The 14,906-nt window shown below is 37.8% G+C and overlaps 1 protein-coding gene and 1 non-coding gene across 3 annotated transcripts in view; one reads left to right on the plus strand and one right to left on the minus strand.

Annotated features, from left to right (window-relative positions):
- The window catches only part of LOC105380613 (neuropeptide FF receptor 1), a 106,782-nt gene that overhangs the window by 1,949 nt on the left and 89,927 nt on the right, over positions 1 to 14,906 (minus strand). Inside the window, exon 8 of one of the 2 annotated variants that reach the window (XM_048628873.1) lies at positions 10,037 to 10,158. In XM_048628873.1, coding sequence (XP_048484830.1) covers positions 10,037 to 10,158 — 122 coding nt within the window. The remainder of the gene's footprint in view (positions 1 to 10,036; positions 10,159 to 14,906) is intronic. The other variant, XM_048628874.1, reaches the window with a different exon arrangement.
- On the plus strand, positions 7,887 to 7,959 carry Trnav-cac. Its single transcript has one exon. It is a non-coding gene; the product is annotated as a tRNA-Val (tRNA).

The raw sequence follows: 14,906 nt of genomic DNA on the forward strand, positions 1-14,906 counted from the left end.
CCACTGAGAGCTGTAAATATTTCTGGTAAGCTGGTTGAGCGAGAATCGTTTGCGTAGTTCATGAAAATTCATCCAGTCAAAAGTTTATCCGGAATTTCATAGCCCGGCTTGTCGCTGTGACACAAGTAGGTACAGTCACCTCCATAAATATGTAGCAGTATTGTTTTTAAATGATCTACCTACAAGAGATGTTATCTGATCCTAACTAATATAATAAATGCGAAAGTAACTGTGTCTGTCTGTCTGTCTGTCTGTCTGTCTGTCTGTCTGTTACTCTTTCACGCCAAAACTACTGAACGGATTTGAATGAAATTTGGTATACATACGGTCTAGACCCTGGGAAAGAACATAGGCTACTTTTTATCCCGGAATTCCCACGGGAAAACTTTTTAAGGCGAAGCGAAGCGCGCGGGAACAGCTAGTAGAAAATAAATGTAATGTACTTTAATACTTCGGCTGTCCCATTTTAAAACACAGTAACAGCCATGAGACAAAATGTTCAGGAGAGCCAAAAAACGTTTTTGTACCTTCATTTCAATGCCCTGGTAAAACTATGATAGATATCTGAACAAATGTAAGCTTAAAAGAAGCGGCAGAACCTAGGCTTTATATACAATACTATTTCATTTAAATATGACTAAAATTGTTGCTGTAATGCACAAAAGAAAACACTTACTAGGTTTTATATGGTTTTCTCACCCTAAAACCGCCCTCACTGACCATTTCATAACCTAGTAAGGGCCATTATTGTGTCATTTAAGACAAGTTAAGTATATTGAAATTGCAATAATTGCGTAATAATTTCATTTTTTATATGTTTGGGATCCTTCACATATTATAAATCCAATTTTGCAGCACTTTTACACGACAGCACTATAAGTAATAGCTGAAATACGGGCATATTTTTATGTTTGTTTTTTTGTTTTATGTAAATGAATTAAATAGCCATATTCAGAAGGCTCTAACATGAAAATTATTTATGGCTGCCTTCAATTAGACAATATTTCCTAAATTTCTATCTAAAAATCAGTTTTATAACTTGTTTTTTTTTTTTTGTTTATGCAAAATAGGGCTAGTAGAAAGGTTCTAACGAGAAAGGTCTCTATAGCTTTTATAAAGAAGACAAAATTTACTTATGTTCTACTTTTAATTCAACTCTCTAGGTTTCATTGGTGCAAAGATACAGGTTCTGAAATGTCTGATATTTTGTTCGAAAAAAGTGTTAGTAATAATGTATGCCATTTGTGACTTACTAAAATTAACGGACGAAAATTGTCCTTTGCTGACCATTTCAAAACCTAGTAAGCGCCATTGACCATTTTAAAACCTAGTAAGTCATTTTCACTTACTGTGTTTTAAAATGGTTGGTGGCTCTTACTATGTTTTGAAATGGTTTTCGTGGCATTTTTGATTTCGCAGGGTGGAGTTACTAGGTTTTTAGAAATTTTATTTTCGTTTCTAAGCGGTTTTTTGATATTCTGACAATGCAGTTTTGTGCGGAATCGCCTAAAATAATGTATAAATCAAAGACCCGTTTTTTTTTAAAGTTAGCGGTTACTGTGTTTTGAAATGGGACAGCCGACTTAAATTAATGATTATTTTTGGACAAAGTCTACGTACGGTCAGCTGCATAAGTCGCTATACACTTTTGTACCTTGTCAAAATACCTACATATCCAACTGTCAATGTTTGAATAGGCAGTTTGTGAGTTTTACAAGGTACAAATGTATACAGCTACTTTAATTATGCAGCTGACTGTACCTACAGTTATTTTTAATAAATTGGGCATAAATCAACCCCCTTCTATATATTTTTTATTTATCGTCTGTATTTTTTTCAAATATTCATAGCTGCAGCTTCCCGCTAGCTTAGCTTCGGCCTCGATCTACAGTCATCGGTGGGATCTGCAGGCGTCCCACGCTACGTTCGCCTGTTCCTCCACTCGAGAACTCGTCTACCCCGACAGCTCTGCTGCCTGTAGGCACAGCTCTAGGTACTAATTATTAATTCAAGTGCAAGCAATCCAGTGACGCTCCGCATAAATTCACAGGAATTGTGACGCAAAAACTAAGAGATGAGTGTTTCAACACGACCGAGCAGAGCGAGCGGTGTCAGTTCGGATATCTGCGTTTCTTTCACTCTTATGGACCATTGAATTTATGCATCTCATTATTTTTTTGTTAATAATTATGGTAAATAGGTGTGGTATTTTTTTAGTTTGACACGGTACAAAAGTATACTTATTAACTTGTTTGTATCAAACTGTACCTTTTGGTAAGTACAGACGTGAGCATTGAACTAACAAGGTGTTTTAACTACTAAAACACAAACATACATTGATGTTACTAAAAATAATAAGTGCTTAGGTATAATATCTTGGCTTCAGCTCAGAATTAATTTGCATACATTAAGATCCAGAGGTTCTTCTTCATTTTAAATATTCATTAGTCTCTTGATGCAGACACGTTTCACCCAGATTTTATCACACGAGTGTGCCTCTAAGTAAATAATTAAATTTCTTCGAAACTTTATTTTTATAATATTTCATAATGTTTGTGGAACTCGTTTATGTTTATACAGTGTCGTTAGTTATAATTTGAATTTATTTTTACAAAGCCTTGTCTAGACATTCAGTTATCAGAGGTACACAACAGAGTCATATAAACAATATATATTATCAAAAATGGGTATAACGTATGCAGGTCTCTGGGATATGTCCTAGGAGGACGTTATTGAATAGCAGACACGAGTCTGCGCGACTAAACTATAATATTAAGAGACAAGTATAAGGCTGCCTTCCCAGTAGACAAACCGCCCGTTACTCAGGTCCAAACCAGCAGACGAGACCGTAAACACTAGGCATACTAAACCGATAGCTAAGTCAGTAGACGGTGAACAGTTTGCTTACTGTGCACGCATCATCACAGAGAAAAACACTACGTTATACCTACGCTTAATTTATAAGGAAAAACGCACTATCACTCATGCCATACAATATACGCACACACACAGCATTATAGTTCACTGCGGAATATGCGCTTGTGTAGAAAAAAATACATTTCCTCATAGATAAACTATTTTTTTATATGTAATTTTATTGCAAAAATTAATTTGATACCATAACAATTACAACGAGGGTAAAACAATTATTTTGTTTCCATTTCCGTTTTCTTGTATGCCGATATCCGATACGAAACTTAGTTTCCACTGCTAACTTCACGCAGGTTCCAATTGATGTTTATATTTTTACGTTTCATATATTCGCAATGTGCGCATAATTGGTTATTTATTTCCTCGAATTGCTCGCTGCAGTTTGGTTGCCCAACTTGGCCACGGAATTAAAATAAGGAGTATTAAATAAATAGTATTAAACGCCTTGGATGACAATGTATATAATATTATTGTATACTATTTTTGGCCTTCTCCTGGCTAGAAGCCAGAGGCTTCCCATCCGAGGTCGTCCCACGCTCTGTTTGCTTACTATGCTTTTACACGACCGAAAATTAAAATATTAAGGTTTCGTAAATGACTCATGAAAAGGAATACCTAGTAAGTATAATTATTAACTTTAATGAATACTTTTGACCGATGCTAGTACTTTTAGGCTTGAATAAATTTCAATATTCAAATAATTTTCCTTTAAATTAATAGTTGGGTAGATTTAATTAAAACTGTTCTGCAAATATTGAATTATGAAATTAAATTATCCTAGAGAAACAAACTTGATGAATAAACCACTTTCAACAATCCAGATCCAGTGAGCTTCGGACAAACTAGTAATTGTGGGTGTAAACGTAAATAGTGAGAATAGTAGGCAATAAAAAGGTACTTAAATAAAATATACAGGATGATTGCTAAGTCTATATGTACTATATTCCTTAAATGGATTGCGGAATGTAAAACTGTACAAAAGTAACAGTTTACCAATGGAGATTAGTAAGTAGTTATAGAGAGAGCATACTTAGTTTCCATCAGCCTTTAATAGGAAATACTATATTTCCTGTCCGTACCTTGTCGTGATCGTTACTATAACAAGCAGTACTCGCATTGTTGAGACCGTCCATTCATACGGTATGCACTTCAGATGGGATGGTATGAATCATACCATCCCATCTGAAGTAAGTAAGGCTGTGCTACACCGACAGAGTGCTTTATTGGTTTTTAAATTAAATTTCCTGGTTCAAAGTTTCTGAGAAATCAGGTTTAAACTGAATCCAAGTGCCGCGCGAAAGTTTTTTGAGGCACTCGGAATATTTCATTTTTCCGTTGACTATTCCCAAGTCTTTAAACTCGTTTAGCATACTTTCGTACGAATTTCATCGCTTCGAGAATCCAATTTTAAGGTAAATATTCGCAAAGTTTGTGCAATTAAAGTGCAGAAAATGGTATCATCTGTCTTTAAGGGCGACTTGCACCAAAATATTAAATCTAGATTTAGTGTTAAATCTCGATTTATGTCATAAATATATATGGACTGACGTTTCTTAAATCGAGATTAGACACTGTTTTTGTCATTGTTTCACAATGTCTGATAAATGGCTATTAGGTACTTGTTGGATAAAATACATGCTGTCACTCTCTGTAATTATGTTTCAGACATTGTGAAACAAGCCCTAAATTTAGATTTAAGATTTTTGTGCAGGTCACCCTATCATCACAACCCATTATACGTCCCCACTGCTGGGGCACGGGTCTCCTTCCAATGAAGGAAGGGTTTAAGGCCTGGCCTAGTGCGGGTTGGTGGACCCCAACACAAGCAAGTTTGTGCTGAGAGAATTGTCGGGTAAGTGGGCAACTCGACTGTCAGTAGTGGTACTCTCGACGCGCAATCCATTGTGTCACGCTTGCCTTCGAGTCATTTGGCACTCTGGAACACGATGGTGGCGCCACCTTGCCTACCGTATTTGGTGGTTTTCGGGTGAACTAGTCTAAATTCGGTTACGAACGCAAGTTGGTACTCTTGACCGCCATTTTGACAGTTGTCAATATTGAACAAACTGGATATACGCAATCGCTAAGGCAAGAAGAAAAAACCGGCCAAGTGCGAGTCGGGCTCGCGCACAAAGGGTTCCGTAGCAGCAAATATAATATTACAGTTAAATCAACCTATCTCAAAAACTATAAGAGATACTTTGATCAAACCAAAAATCGTTGAAAGAGTTAATTAGCATGCATCACCTCTATTTTTTTTAGAATTTTATACCCCGTAGTTATAAAAATAGAGGGGGGGGGACATACTTTTTACGACTTTGAGAGCTGATATCTCAAAAACCGTTCACTTTAAGAAAAATGTTTTTTAGAAAACTTTATATCATTTTAAAAGACCTTTCCATTGATACCCCACACGGGTATGTACATCGAAAAAAAAAATTTCATCCCTCAGTTACATGTATGGGGGGCCCCACCCCCAATTCTTTTTTTTACTATTTAGTGTCATATTTTTGTAGCGGTTCATACAACACATATTCCCATCAAATTTCATCACTGTAGTACTTATAGTTTCCGAGTAAATCGGCTGTGACAGACGGACAGACGGACAGACGGACATGACGAAACTATAAGGGTTCCGTTTTTGCCATTTTGGCTACGGAACCCTAAAAAGTAACTTTATTACTTTTATTTGTACTTGTGAGTGGCGATTTTGTGTGGTTTTGTGTGGTACTGGTATTTGAGACTAAAGATGCTGTGTTATGGCTTATTTAGCACTACGAATAGCGATTTAGCGCAATGCGCAGCGAAGAGATATCTGAAGGCGCAAAAATCAGCGGCGAATGGTGAGATATTTGGACGAAGCAGTGGAAATGGGACAGGCGGAGTTCGTCGATAATTACCGCCTCACAAAAGAACTTTTTGATGAACTATGTGGAGACATAGAGCCCTTCATGAAGGAAGGGTTTAGGCCTAGTCCACCACGCTGGCCTAGTGCGGGTTGGTGGTCCCCAACACAAGCAAGCTTGTGCTGAAAGAGTTTATTTATTTATTTGAAGATCAACAAATGATACACTTGTTACATACATCAAGGCTACATAAATAAAATACAGTACAGGCCTCTGACTAGGATTCTTCTTCTTCTTCTTATCGTGTCGACGACAAACTAACAAAGTCGCTAAATAATACATGCCCAAAACTGGGCCACTGATACTGCACCGCTAGTAGCGGTCATGAGCTCTTCCCGCGTACAGGTGTAGGGACACGCGGGGCATGAAGTGAGGTGCACCATAGTTTGTGGCGCTTCACACAAGCAGTTCAGGTTTTGTGCATCCGTGAATCCCCACCTAGCCATATTGTCCTTACTACGACCGACCTGTGTTCTAAGTCGGTTTAAAGACTTCCAGGTCTCCCAAGGCAATTTATGTCCAGGTGGGAGGTTCTCTGACGGCTGCACAAATGGGGTTGGAAGGGACACTTTTTGACGCCAGAGAGCACACCTCGCTTGCGCTTGGCTAGTGTTCAGTGGATCAACACATTTCATAAAGCTGCGTCGGCTTGGCAGTCTTTGCGGCGCAGGGACGAAGCCATGCATGGGATGTCGTGTGTAGTCCATTTTGACTAGGATTAAGGACTGCTGCCGAAGCAGCAACCGGGTCCCACAGCTTAACGTGCCGTCCGAAGCACGGAAGCGTCCAGAAAAGAACCAATTGAAATTGGTCACCCATCCAATGGCTGACCGTGCCAGTTGTTGCTTAACCTCAGTGATCAGTTACGATCACTGAAGCCCGCTCGACTACAGACGCTTCGATAGTGTCAACTTGACACTATTCACGACAGTTTTTGTTATTTTTTCCTTTTCATTCATTCTTTCACAAAGTCGATAAAACAGTTTCAAACAATCATAACCAAATTTTAAGTGAAACCGAATTGTAACCAAATAGACGTCAAGAGTACCAAATCTAAATTGAAATTGGTTCTGACTCGAGCACAATATTAACGCAATATGAATAACCGTCTTGCGTATCAAGAGTAGCAGTACAGATGTTTTCAAGCAGATGACTAGGCTTAACGACTGCTGCCGAAGCAGCAACCGGGACCCACGGCTTAACGTACCGTCCAAAGCACGGAAGCGTCCAGAAAAGAACCACTTGAAATCGGTCACCCATCCAATGGCTGACCGTGCCAGTTGTTGCTTAACCTCAGTGATCAGTTACGATCACTGAAGCCTAACCTGTACCTGTCAAGCTAAATACAAATAAAATGACAATGGGCGTTTTGGGACCTATGTCCAATAAAGACGAGACATACATCGTTGGATAGCTCTTTTCAAGTGAGCAAAAAAGTATTATGACGACAAATCCGTATAAGTTGTCCATTTTGAAATATATTCGTCGGAAGGAAGTATTTTTCTATGGCATTGCACTCTCTCTTCTGATGACAGTTAGGGCGTAATACGCGTAAACACGTATTATTGAAATAGGAAAAAGTACTTTCAACTGGTTTTATTTACTAAGATAATAAACAAATATAATATTATATATGAAATATGATCATTGTGTTATAAAAATTAAAAATGAATGTGAAAAACTAACAAAAACATTAAAATTACAGAAAGAAAATATAAAAACTTTCAAGGTACGATTATTCTAATTGGACAGTGAATCAAGACTAGCGCTTCCGTTATTCATATTCTGCTAAAAAATACCTTTTCAACGACGTATCACACATTTCTATTGGTGCTGGTCCCAGCTTCCATATATTGTTGCCCATCATCATTTGGACAGAATAATAACCAATAATAACCTAGTTATAAAAAAATACGTTTACATAGTTTTTTTTTCTTCAGAAAGTTAATCTTTTGTACCTAGATAGATATTGACGTGATAGAACCGTTCTTTAGATTGGATTGGGGACGATCATAGATACAATTTGTAAATTTCATCACAACCGTCATCGTTTCCGTAGTGTAGTGGTTATCACGTGTGCTTCACACGCACAAGGCCCCCGGTTCGATCCCGGGCGGAAACAGAGTTTTTTTTTGTATATATAGACACATTTTTGTTATTTTTTTTTACTTCATGGGAAGTTTAAAAAATCCCGAAATATCTTCCCAACCCCATAGAGGTCACGCGTGACCCCAGTTATTTGGTTTGGAAAAACTCGAAAGGGTTTATTTTATAAATATGATTAATAACGAAATGTACTTATGACAGAATGTGCCGGATAATGTTTCCAGCATGATAATAATTATAATTCCACAATCCTATAGTACGTTATACAGGGTGGGATTTTATCAGTGAGATTGTTGTGGCAGATGAAGTACTTAAACGGGTTTTTAATTTACTCTAACTGTAAAACTTGTACTAAGCCTGCAAAGGCCTACTGCGGGTTTTGGGGGTTTGGTATTAAACATAATTAAAATTGCGTATAACAATACATAATATATAATACTTATAATAAATACCTATGTATGATTGTATAAGTAGTTAGGTGTAGGATGCTACGTATGTCACTACTTATAATGAGTATGAGTACTAGTGTCTGATACCTAGACAATACAAGATCTAGATTCTATATTGTTTTCTATAAATACAGCGAGGAAGATTTATGCTCTGCACATAGGGCTGGTCGCATCGCAAGCCCATTTCCTGTCAAAAGTTTCATGATAGCTTCCGCTAGAGGCGCCACATTGTATGCGAAAAACAAAAACACAGTTTGGAAACTTTTGACAGAAACCAATTGGGACCGGGTAAATAGTAACTAAAATCTGACTGATTAGAACGTTCTATTAAACTATTTTTTCTCTCTATATACCTAAAACGTTCTGTGAAAGATAGATTATGGTCCTATTTACCCTGTTATACGGTACTGGGGTTACCACCATCACATTCGCAATTAACAATCCTCAGCGCCTTTATCTTATCAAATCTGACGAAACTTGTATGGATTTGACAGATGTTTGATAGGCGAACGACGCTGCTTGTATGAGGCGTTTGTTAAAAAAAAAAAAAAGTTCCTTTTTGGAGAAATAGATGGCGTTGTCTGGGGTTGTACCAACTTTCAAACCCTCAGAACACACTCAGATCACAATATGTTATTCTGTGAGGCTAACGAAATGTGAAAGTGACGTAGGTAGGTAGAACATTGACAAAAGAATAAAGAGGACTTGGCATAAAAATCGGTACTTAAAAATATATCGTCGTCTCTTTTTAACTTATTGGTGTTATCGTACGTAAAAAAGGACAACAGTAGTTTTGTCTTTGCCTAAAATTACAACATTGCGATCGGTCGCCATGTTGATTGACCAAGATTGACATCCAAACACAAGGTACTTCAGCTGTCAAACAATTTGTTTACATTTTTCAAGAAAAAAGCCGCCATTTTAATTGACACCAAAGTTTAGGTAAGCGCATTTTTTTCGTTGATATGGCATGTCCTCTCTTTATTCTTTTGTCAATGAGGTAGAATTGTAGTATTATTTTCTCTATGATGTCGATGTCACTGTTGCTTCAGCGTTCAGTGCGATTGTGCGTACAGCCGTTCTTTTCAAGTTTTCTCATCAGTTCTCGCACGCAGCACCCGTTCAAACGGCGCGCATAGAGAAAAGAACACTACGTGACGGCGCGGGTAGAACTATTCACAGAATACTTAGCACTATCCCAAGCCACATGCAGTCTGAGCCTCGGAAGGATGGCTCGCGCTACCACCCGACATTTAATCACAACTAGTGAGTTCTTATTCTGAGTTTAGTACTCTTTGCTCTCTATGTAATTTTTGACAGTTGGTACACTGCGTTTTCACGCCATCTATCGGCTTACCCAAAAGCTCAACTGACAGCTGTCAAGGAAAACGGCTCATTGTTAATGGGGAAGAAAACCAAGTGAAACTATGGCAGGAAAATCGAGTGTGCCTTTCAGAAACAACCAATTAGAACTGGGGAATCGGGCCTTTTTGACAGTGGCGACATCTGAAATTAACTTTGCGTTTTCCTCCCCGTTGCTACCCATTGCTAATGACTGTGTTGGTGGTGTTACGATAGCATAATGCGTTGGGATCTTGCGATACAACCGGGCCCTATGTCAGCAGCTGACAGGCCACTACTTACATGAAGATGAGTACTAGAGTGTATGTTACCGGGGTCGTGGCACAGCAGCTTGCGCAGGGAGCGCCGGAAGTTGCGCGTCATCAGGCAGTACACGATCGGGTTGATGGCCGAGTTTGTGTGACCTGCGGGGGAAGGTTATTGGTTAGGTGATAAGAGGATTGTGTTGGTAGTTTAAATTTAATGAGCGATGAAAATGTTCGTGCATAGAAAGTGGCGCCTCTAGCGGGAGTTATCGTAATAATTATCGTATCAATATAATTAAATAGCACTTAGCCCATGGAAGTGATAAGTACCTACTTATGTACTACTTATTACTTCCATGACTTACCCTTGTTTTATAATGCAACTAAACAAAAAGTTTCGGTTCAATTATATCACTGACTACTTTCTTTGAGTTTTATCATAGTTTCCGCTAGAGGCGCCACTTTGTAAGAAAAAGGAAACTTTCACAGTTTGTGTAAACTATGAAAACTCATAACTAGGCATAAGATATCGGATGAAAACACAAACATTTGAATTTGCGTAAATGACACATTAGTTATTTTAGCCTAAAAGGCGCAAATTTACGAAACAAAACGATAGATAAAACAAATATCCGCCATATATTAGCGATAAAAGAATAAAGTCACAAAGATAACGAATAAAGCGATACATGAGAATAAGACGGAATAAATGACCAACGAATGTAATACTTCGTAGATAATAGTTAAAAGATAACTGAAAGTAATGGCTGGTCGATTGGCACTATTCCAGTCCAATCCATTGGAAATTATTACACCCATTTAAAATTGAGAATGCAAACTGGGTAGAAGTTTATAAAACCCATTTTAAAAACAATAATTATTCCATATTAGGTAGGTAGAGGTACCTCTAGGTACATATTCATAACTTCATTCCTCTAAAATTTTAATAAATTCTTCTTCTTTTTTTTTAATGTTAGTTTCTATGAATCAAACATTGATAAAAAACGTATAAACACAACATATTTTTTACCCAATTTTATTTATAAACAAACCCTTAAGTTGGCATAGGAAGATGAATGCAATTAATAAGCTACGTGACTTCCACCTAATTGATACAGTTATCTAAGACTTACGGTAATTGATTTACTATCTGTTGTCAATAAGTTAACCCTTGAGTCGAGAACTATTAGCTCCAACTCAATTATCCTGTTATCACGAGAGGAAATACCGGTTAGTCGGCCTAACCGCATGCTATCAAGATAAGCTTCGTGTCACAGGCAAAACCACATCAATAGCTCACCATTTCATTCTTATTGATGCATTTTACTGTGATTAGCACCATAGAGCCTCACCAAAAAACGTGACTGTACTTTATACAGGGTCATAGAGGGTGTTGCAAAAAGGGGGAGTGACTCCGAAGGTCATTTTGAAAAACTTTTGTTTCACGATATTAAAATTCGCGGATAACTACTAAACAGTCGCGCAACCAGCATAGTTTATATTTTAGTAACCTGTATGAGTCCGGTGCACACTAGGAATTCATCAATAATTGATGCAAATCTGACTTTCCCTTTTCCTCGATGACAAACGCTTTACCAGCATCAGTTTGTCACCGACACACCTTAGCCTTCTTAAATAATAAAAAGATGCATTTTACCTTGTACCTACCTACCTGTGTCTGCAAGTGAAAAGGAAATAAAATACTTCCACAGTATTTTTCCCGACGTGTCGAGAGATAGTCTGAGAGGATATTTTATCACGTGCAGGGTTTGCTTCCGCCCGCAGATAATACCATCCGATGACAACTAGAGTGCGACTACGATAACTTTACCACGGGTATAGAATGGGAGATTATTATTTTCTCTAACTTGTAGTGGTAGCGAATGAAGAACCACGTCGGTATCAGAAATTAAAGTACCTACCTATTCATATATTTCTTGTCAAGTTAATAAATTCTTCTTTTGTAAATTTTTGCCCTTATAAACTTTTGGTGTCAACAATTTCTGTTGCAAAGTTAGCGCAGCCAGCCTCTAGTCTCGCCTTCTCGGCACGTACACAAGTTGTATTGCCTTAGTTCTTAACTTCACCGCCGTAAAAGTGACATTTGAACTGCAACTGTGTTTCATTACCGATGTCCATTGTGCAAGTTACACTTCCTGAATAACACGATACGATCCTACAGCTGTTTGTTTTACGACACAAGTTAAATTTACTTGGAGCATGTTTCAATGCTGTTACAAGAGTGTGAATAGCAGAAGTTAGGGTAAACTACCCAATTATTGACACTTTAAGACGAGTTGTCTGCAAAACTGGCCATAAATACGCATAAAATATTAGTATTGTGGTATTTTTTTCTGTAGCGGTTTCAGGTGTATATTCATTTATAATATTTTTGACAAAACAATGACCCTATTGTCTTAGTTTTTTATTATCAGCTATAAATTTGAAAGAACCCCTATTTCCCAATTATTGACACGCGTTTTCCAATTTATGACACCTCCTGTACCAATTATTGACATGCTTGATATTAGGTAATAAAAACCGTTCTTAACAGGAATTAAACCTTTGGGAGGGTACCATGGGTCCGGTTCTCTATTTGGTATATCACGGTGATATATTGAAACACCATAAGTGTCACATACCATAAGTCGTCAGCTAGTTATCTGACATACCAAATGTACTGCATCTAATACTGATGCTAGCAGACTAGTCCCACTGAGTTAGGCTGCTTCGTATCATGATCTCCTGGGCATTTCTCAAAGGTTCCAGCCAGTGCGTCCTGCTGCTGATGCCATATGGTTCAGAAACGTGGTCACGGCTGGGCTAACAGGTCCACTGATATAAAGTCGTAATGCGGACTGAAATGGGGTAATCAATCCATCAGAGAACCAATATGAGATGCCAATAGGCCAGCCACCCAAGAAGAAAGACAGTTGGAGTAATCGAGTTCTCGAGTGGAGGTATCGAACAGGCATGCATGACATAGCACGCCTTTTGGCCATCAGGACCAAGGCTGATCTTAGACATGTACCTGGTAAGTAGCTGCTGGAAGAGAAAGGCCAAAAAAAAGTGTGGTGTAGCTTTGTCACATCTGTATTGATGAAGACATCATGAATCATGAATATGCCTCTGATATCTCCAGTTTATGCTCGCAGAACTACACGTAGCATCCTTGAGGGTTGGCCTGTAGATAAACATGTTCAAGACTAAGGTAATGTCCAGTGTCCCAATCGAAACGAACGATACCGCTGGATATCATTCAATTTTGTGAATCTTAACACCTATCTTGATCATTGTTTACCCGCCGGGTCAGAATCCCAGTTTTAATAGATTACGAGGTGGATTCAGCTGGGTGAAAAGTGTGCAGGACACTTTTGGACAGGCAAAATGATGACAGGTGGACGTAGAGCAGTTGGCAGGCCACCTGCCACTGATAGTCAGACGACTTCGTATAGGTTGCAGGAATGCAGTGAGAAGTGAAGCAGGAAAAGTTATTTTTTGAGTGTCATAGTATAGTAAGCTCCCATAAAAATATTTATCGTTTATGAGACTAATTATTGACACTTTGCCTATACATATATAGACATGTCAATAATAGGGAAATAGATTACTGACACTATGTCGGTAATTGTATTTCACTGCATTGACACTGTGTCATGAATTGGAAATTCGTGTGGGATAAATGATTAAATAGTGTTAACATGATCATTATAGGATATACTACCGGAAAAAGCAAAAATATTAACATCAAAACAAAAAACATTCCTTCCAATTATTGACCCAATATGTCAATATTAGGAAAATATACCGAAAGTGCTACCTATAATTGACACCACCTAAATTCGAAGTTATAACCGAAAATAAGTGGTTTTTGAGGTAAGAAATGGAAAAGGAATTTTGTTCACTTTTCAGTCCAAATAACAAATTTATAATTTTTTAAAAGAAATACTAGCAAATTTCTTCTTATAGCAGCCACTGTCCTTTGCAAAAAGCGATCCAAGATGGCGGAATTTGAAGAAGCAACGGAGAGGCACGAATTGTCTATGTTTTATTGGTCAGCCATTGCTGTAAAAAGGACTGCCGAGTGTTACCATTACAGAATAACTATTACTGCTGCATTCAAAGATAAATATCACTAAATAGAACGAAGCGTTGTCTTGTTTTCTTTAATTATTCCGCGCTGTGTCAATAAATGGAGGGGTGTCAACAATAGGGTAGTTTACCCTACTTTTACTCCAATGTCTGATATGGCTGAAGTTTGGCGCAGTCTCTTACATGTCTTGTCTAGTATGTTATTAAGTTGATAAGTTATTAAATATTCAGCAAATACAGCAATGGTTTCAGTACGGATTAAAGTGTAATTTTTCAATGCTGTCGCGTCTGAATGTTTGTATTAGACAGTGACAGTAACAATTTTATTCCTTACATACACTGATCTACCGCACTCAGATAACATTTATAATAATTTATGTTTATTGATAAATCTGCCCTAAGGGAAATAAGAAATATTGAAAAACGAATTTTGATATAGGTAGGATATTTTTTTGTATTTTTATTTAAAAGGTAACTCGTAACCGGCTAGATGGGGTGACGACTTGCGAAAGGTGGCTGGTTATGATTGGATGCGGAAAGCTAAAGTTCGCATCCAGTGGCGTGCTTTGGGAGAGGCCTACGTCCAGCAGTGGACTGCTATAGGCTGATAATGAACTACTCGTAACGCAACGTAGTAAATCACAAAATATAATAATAATATTATTCAGGAGCGTGTGCATTGTAAACAGTTTGATTGATTGATGATGACGATAATTACCCATCATCAATAGGGGAGCTGAGTCGGGGATCGCACCGCTTTGTACGAAGAAATATATGGATCTCACGCCACTGTGTGGTACATAATTATAGATATA

This window comes from Plutella xylostella, chromosome 22, assembly GCF_932276165.1.
Source record: "Plutella xylostella chromosome 22, ilPluXylo3.1, whole genome shotgun sequence".
Lineage (NCBI taxonomy): Eukaryota > Metazoa > Arthropoda > Insecta > Lepidoptera > Plutellidae > Plutella > Plutella xylostella.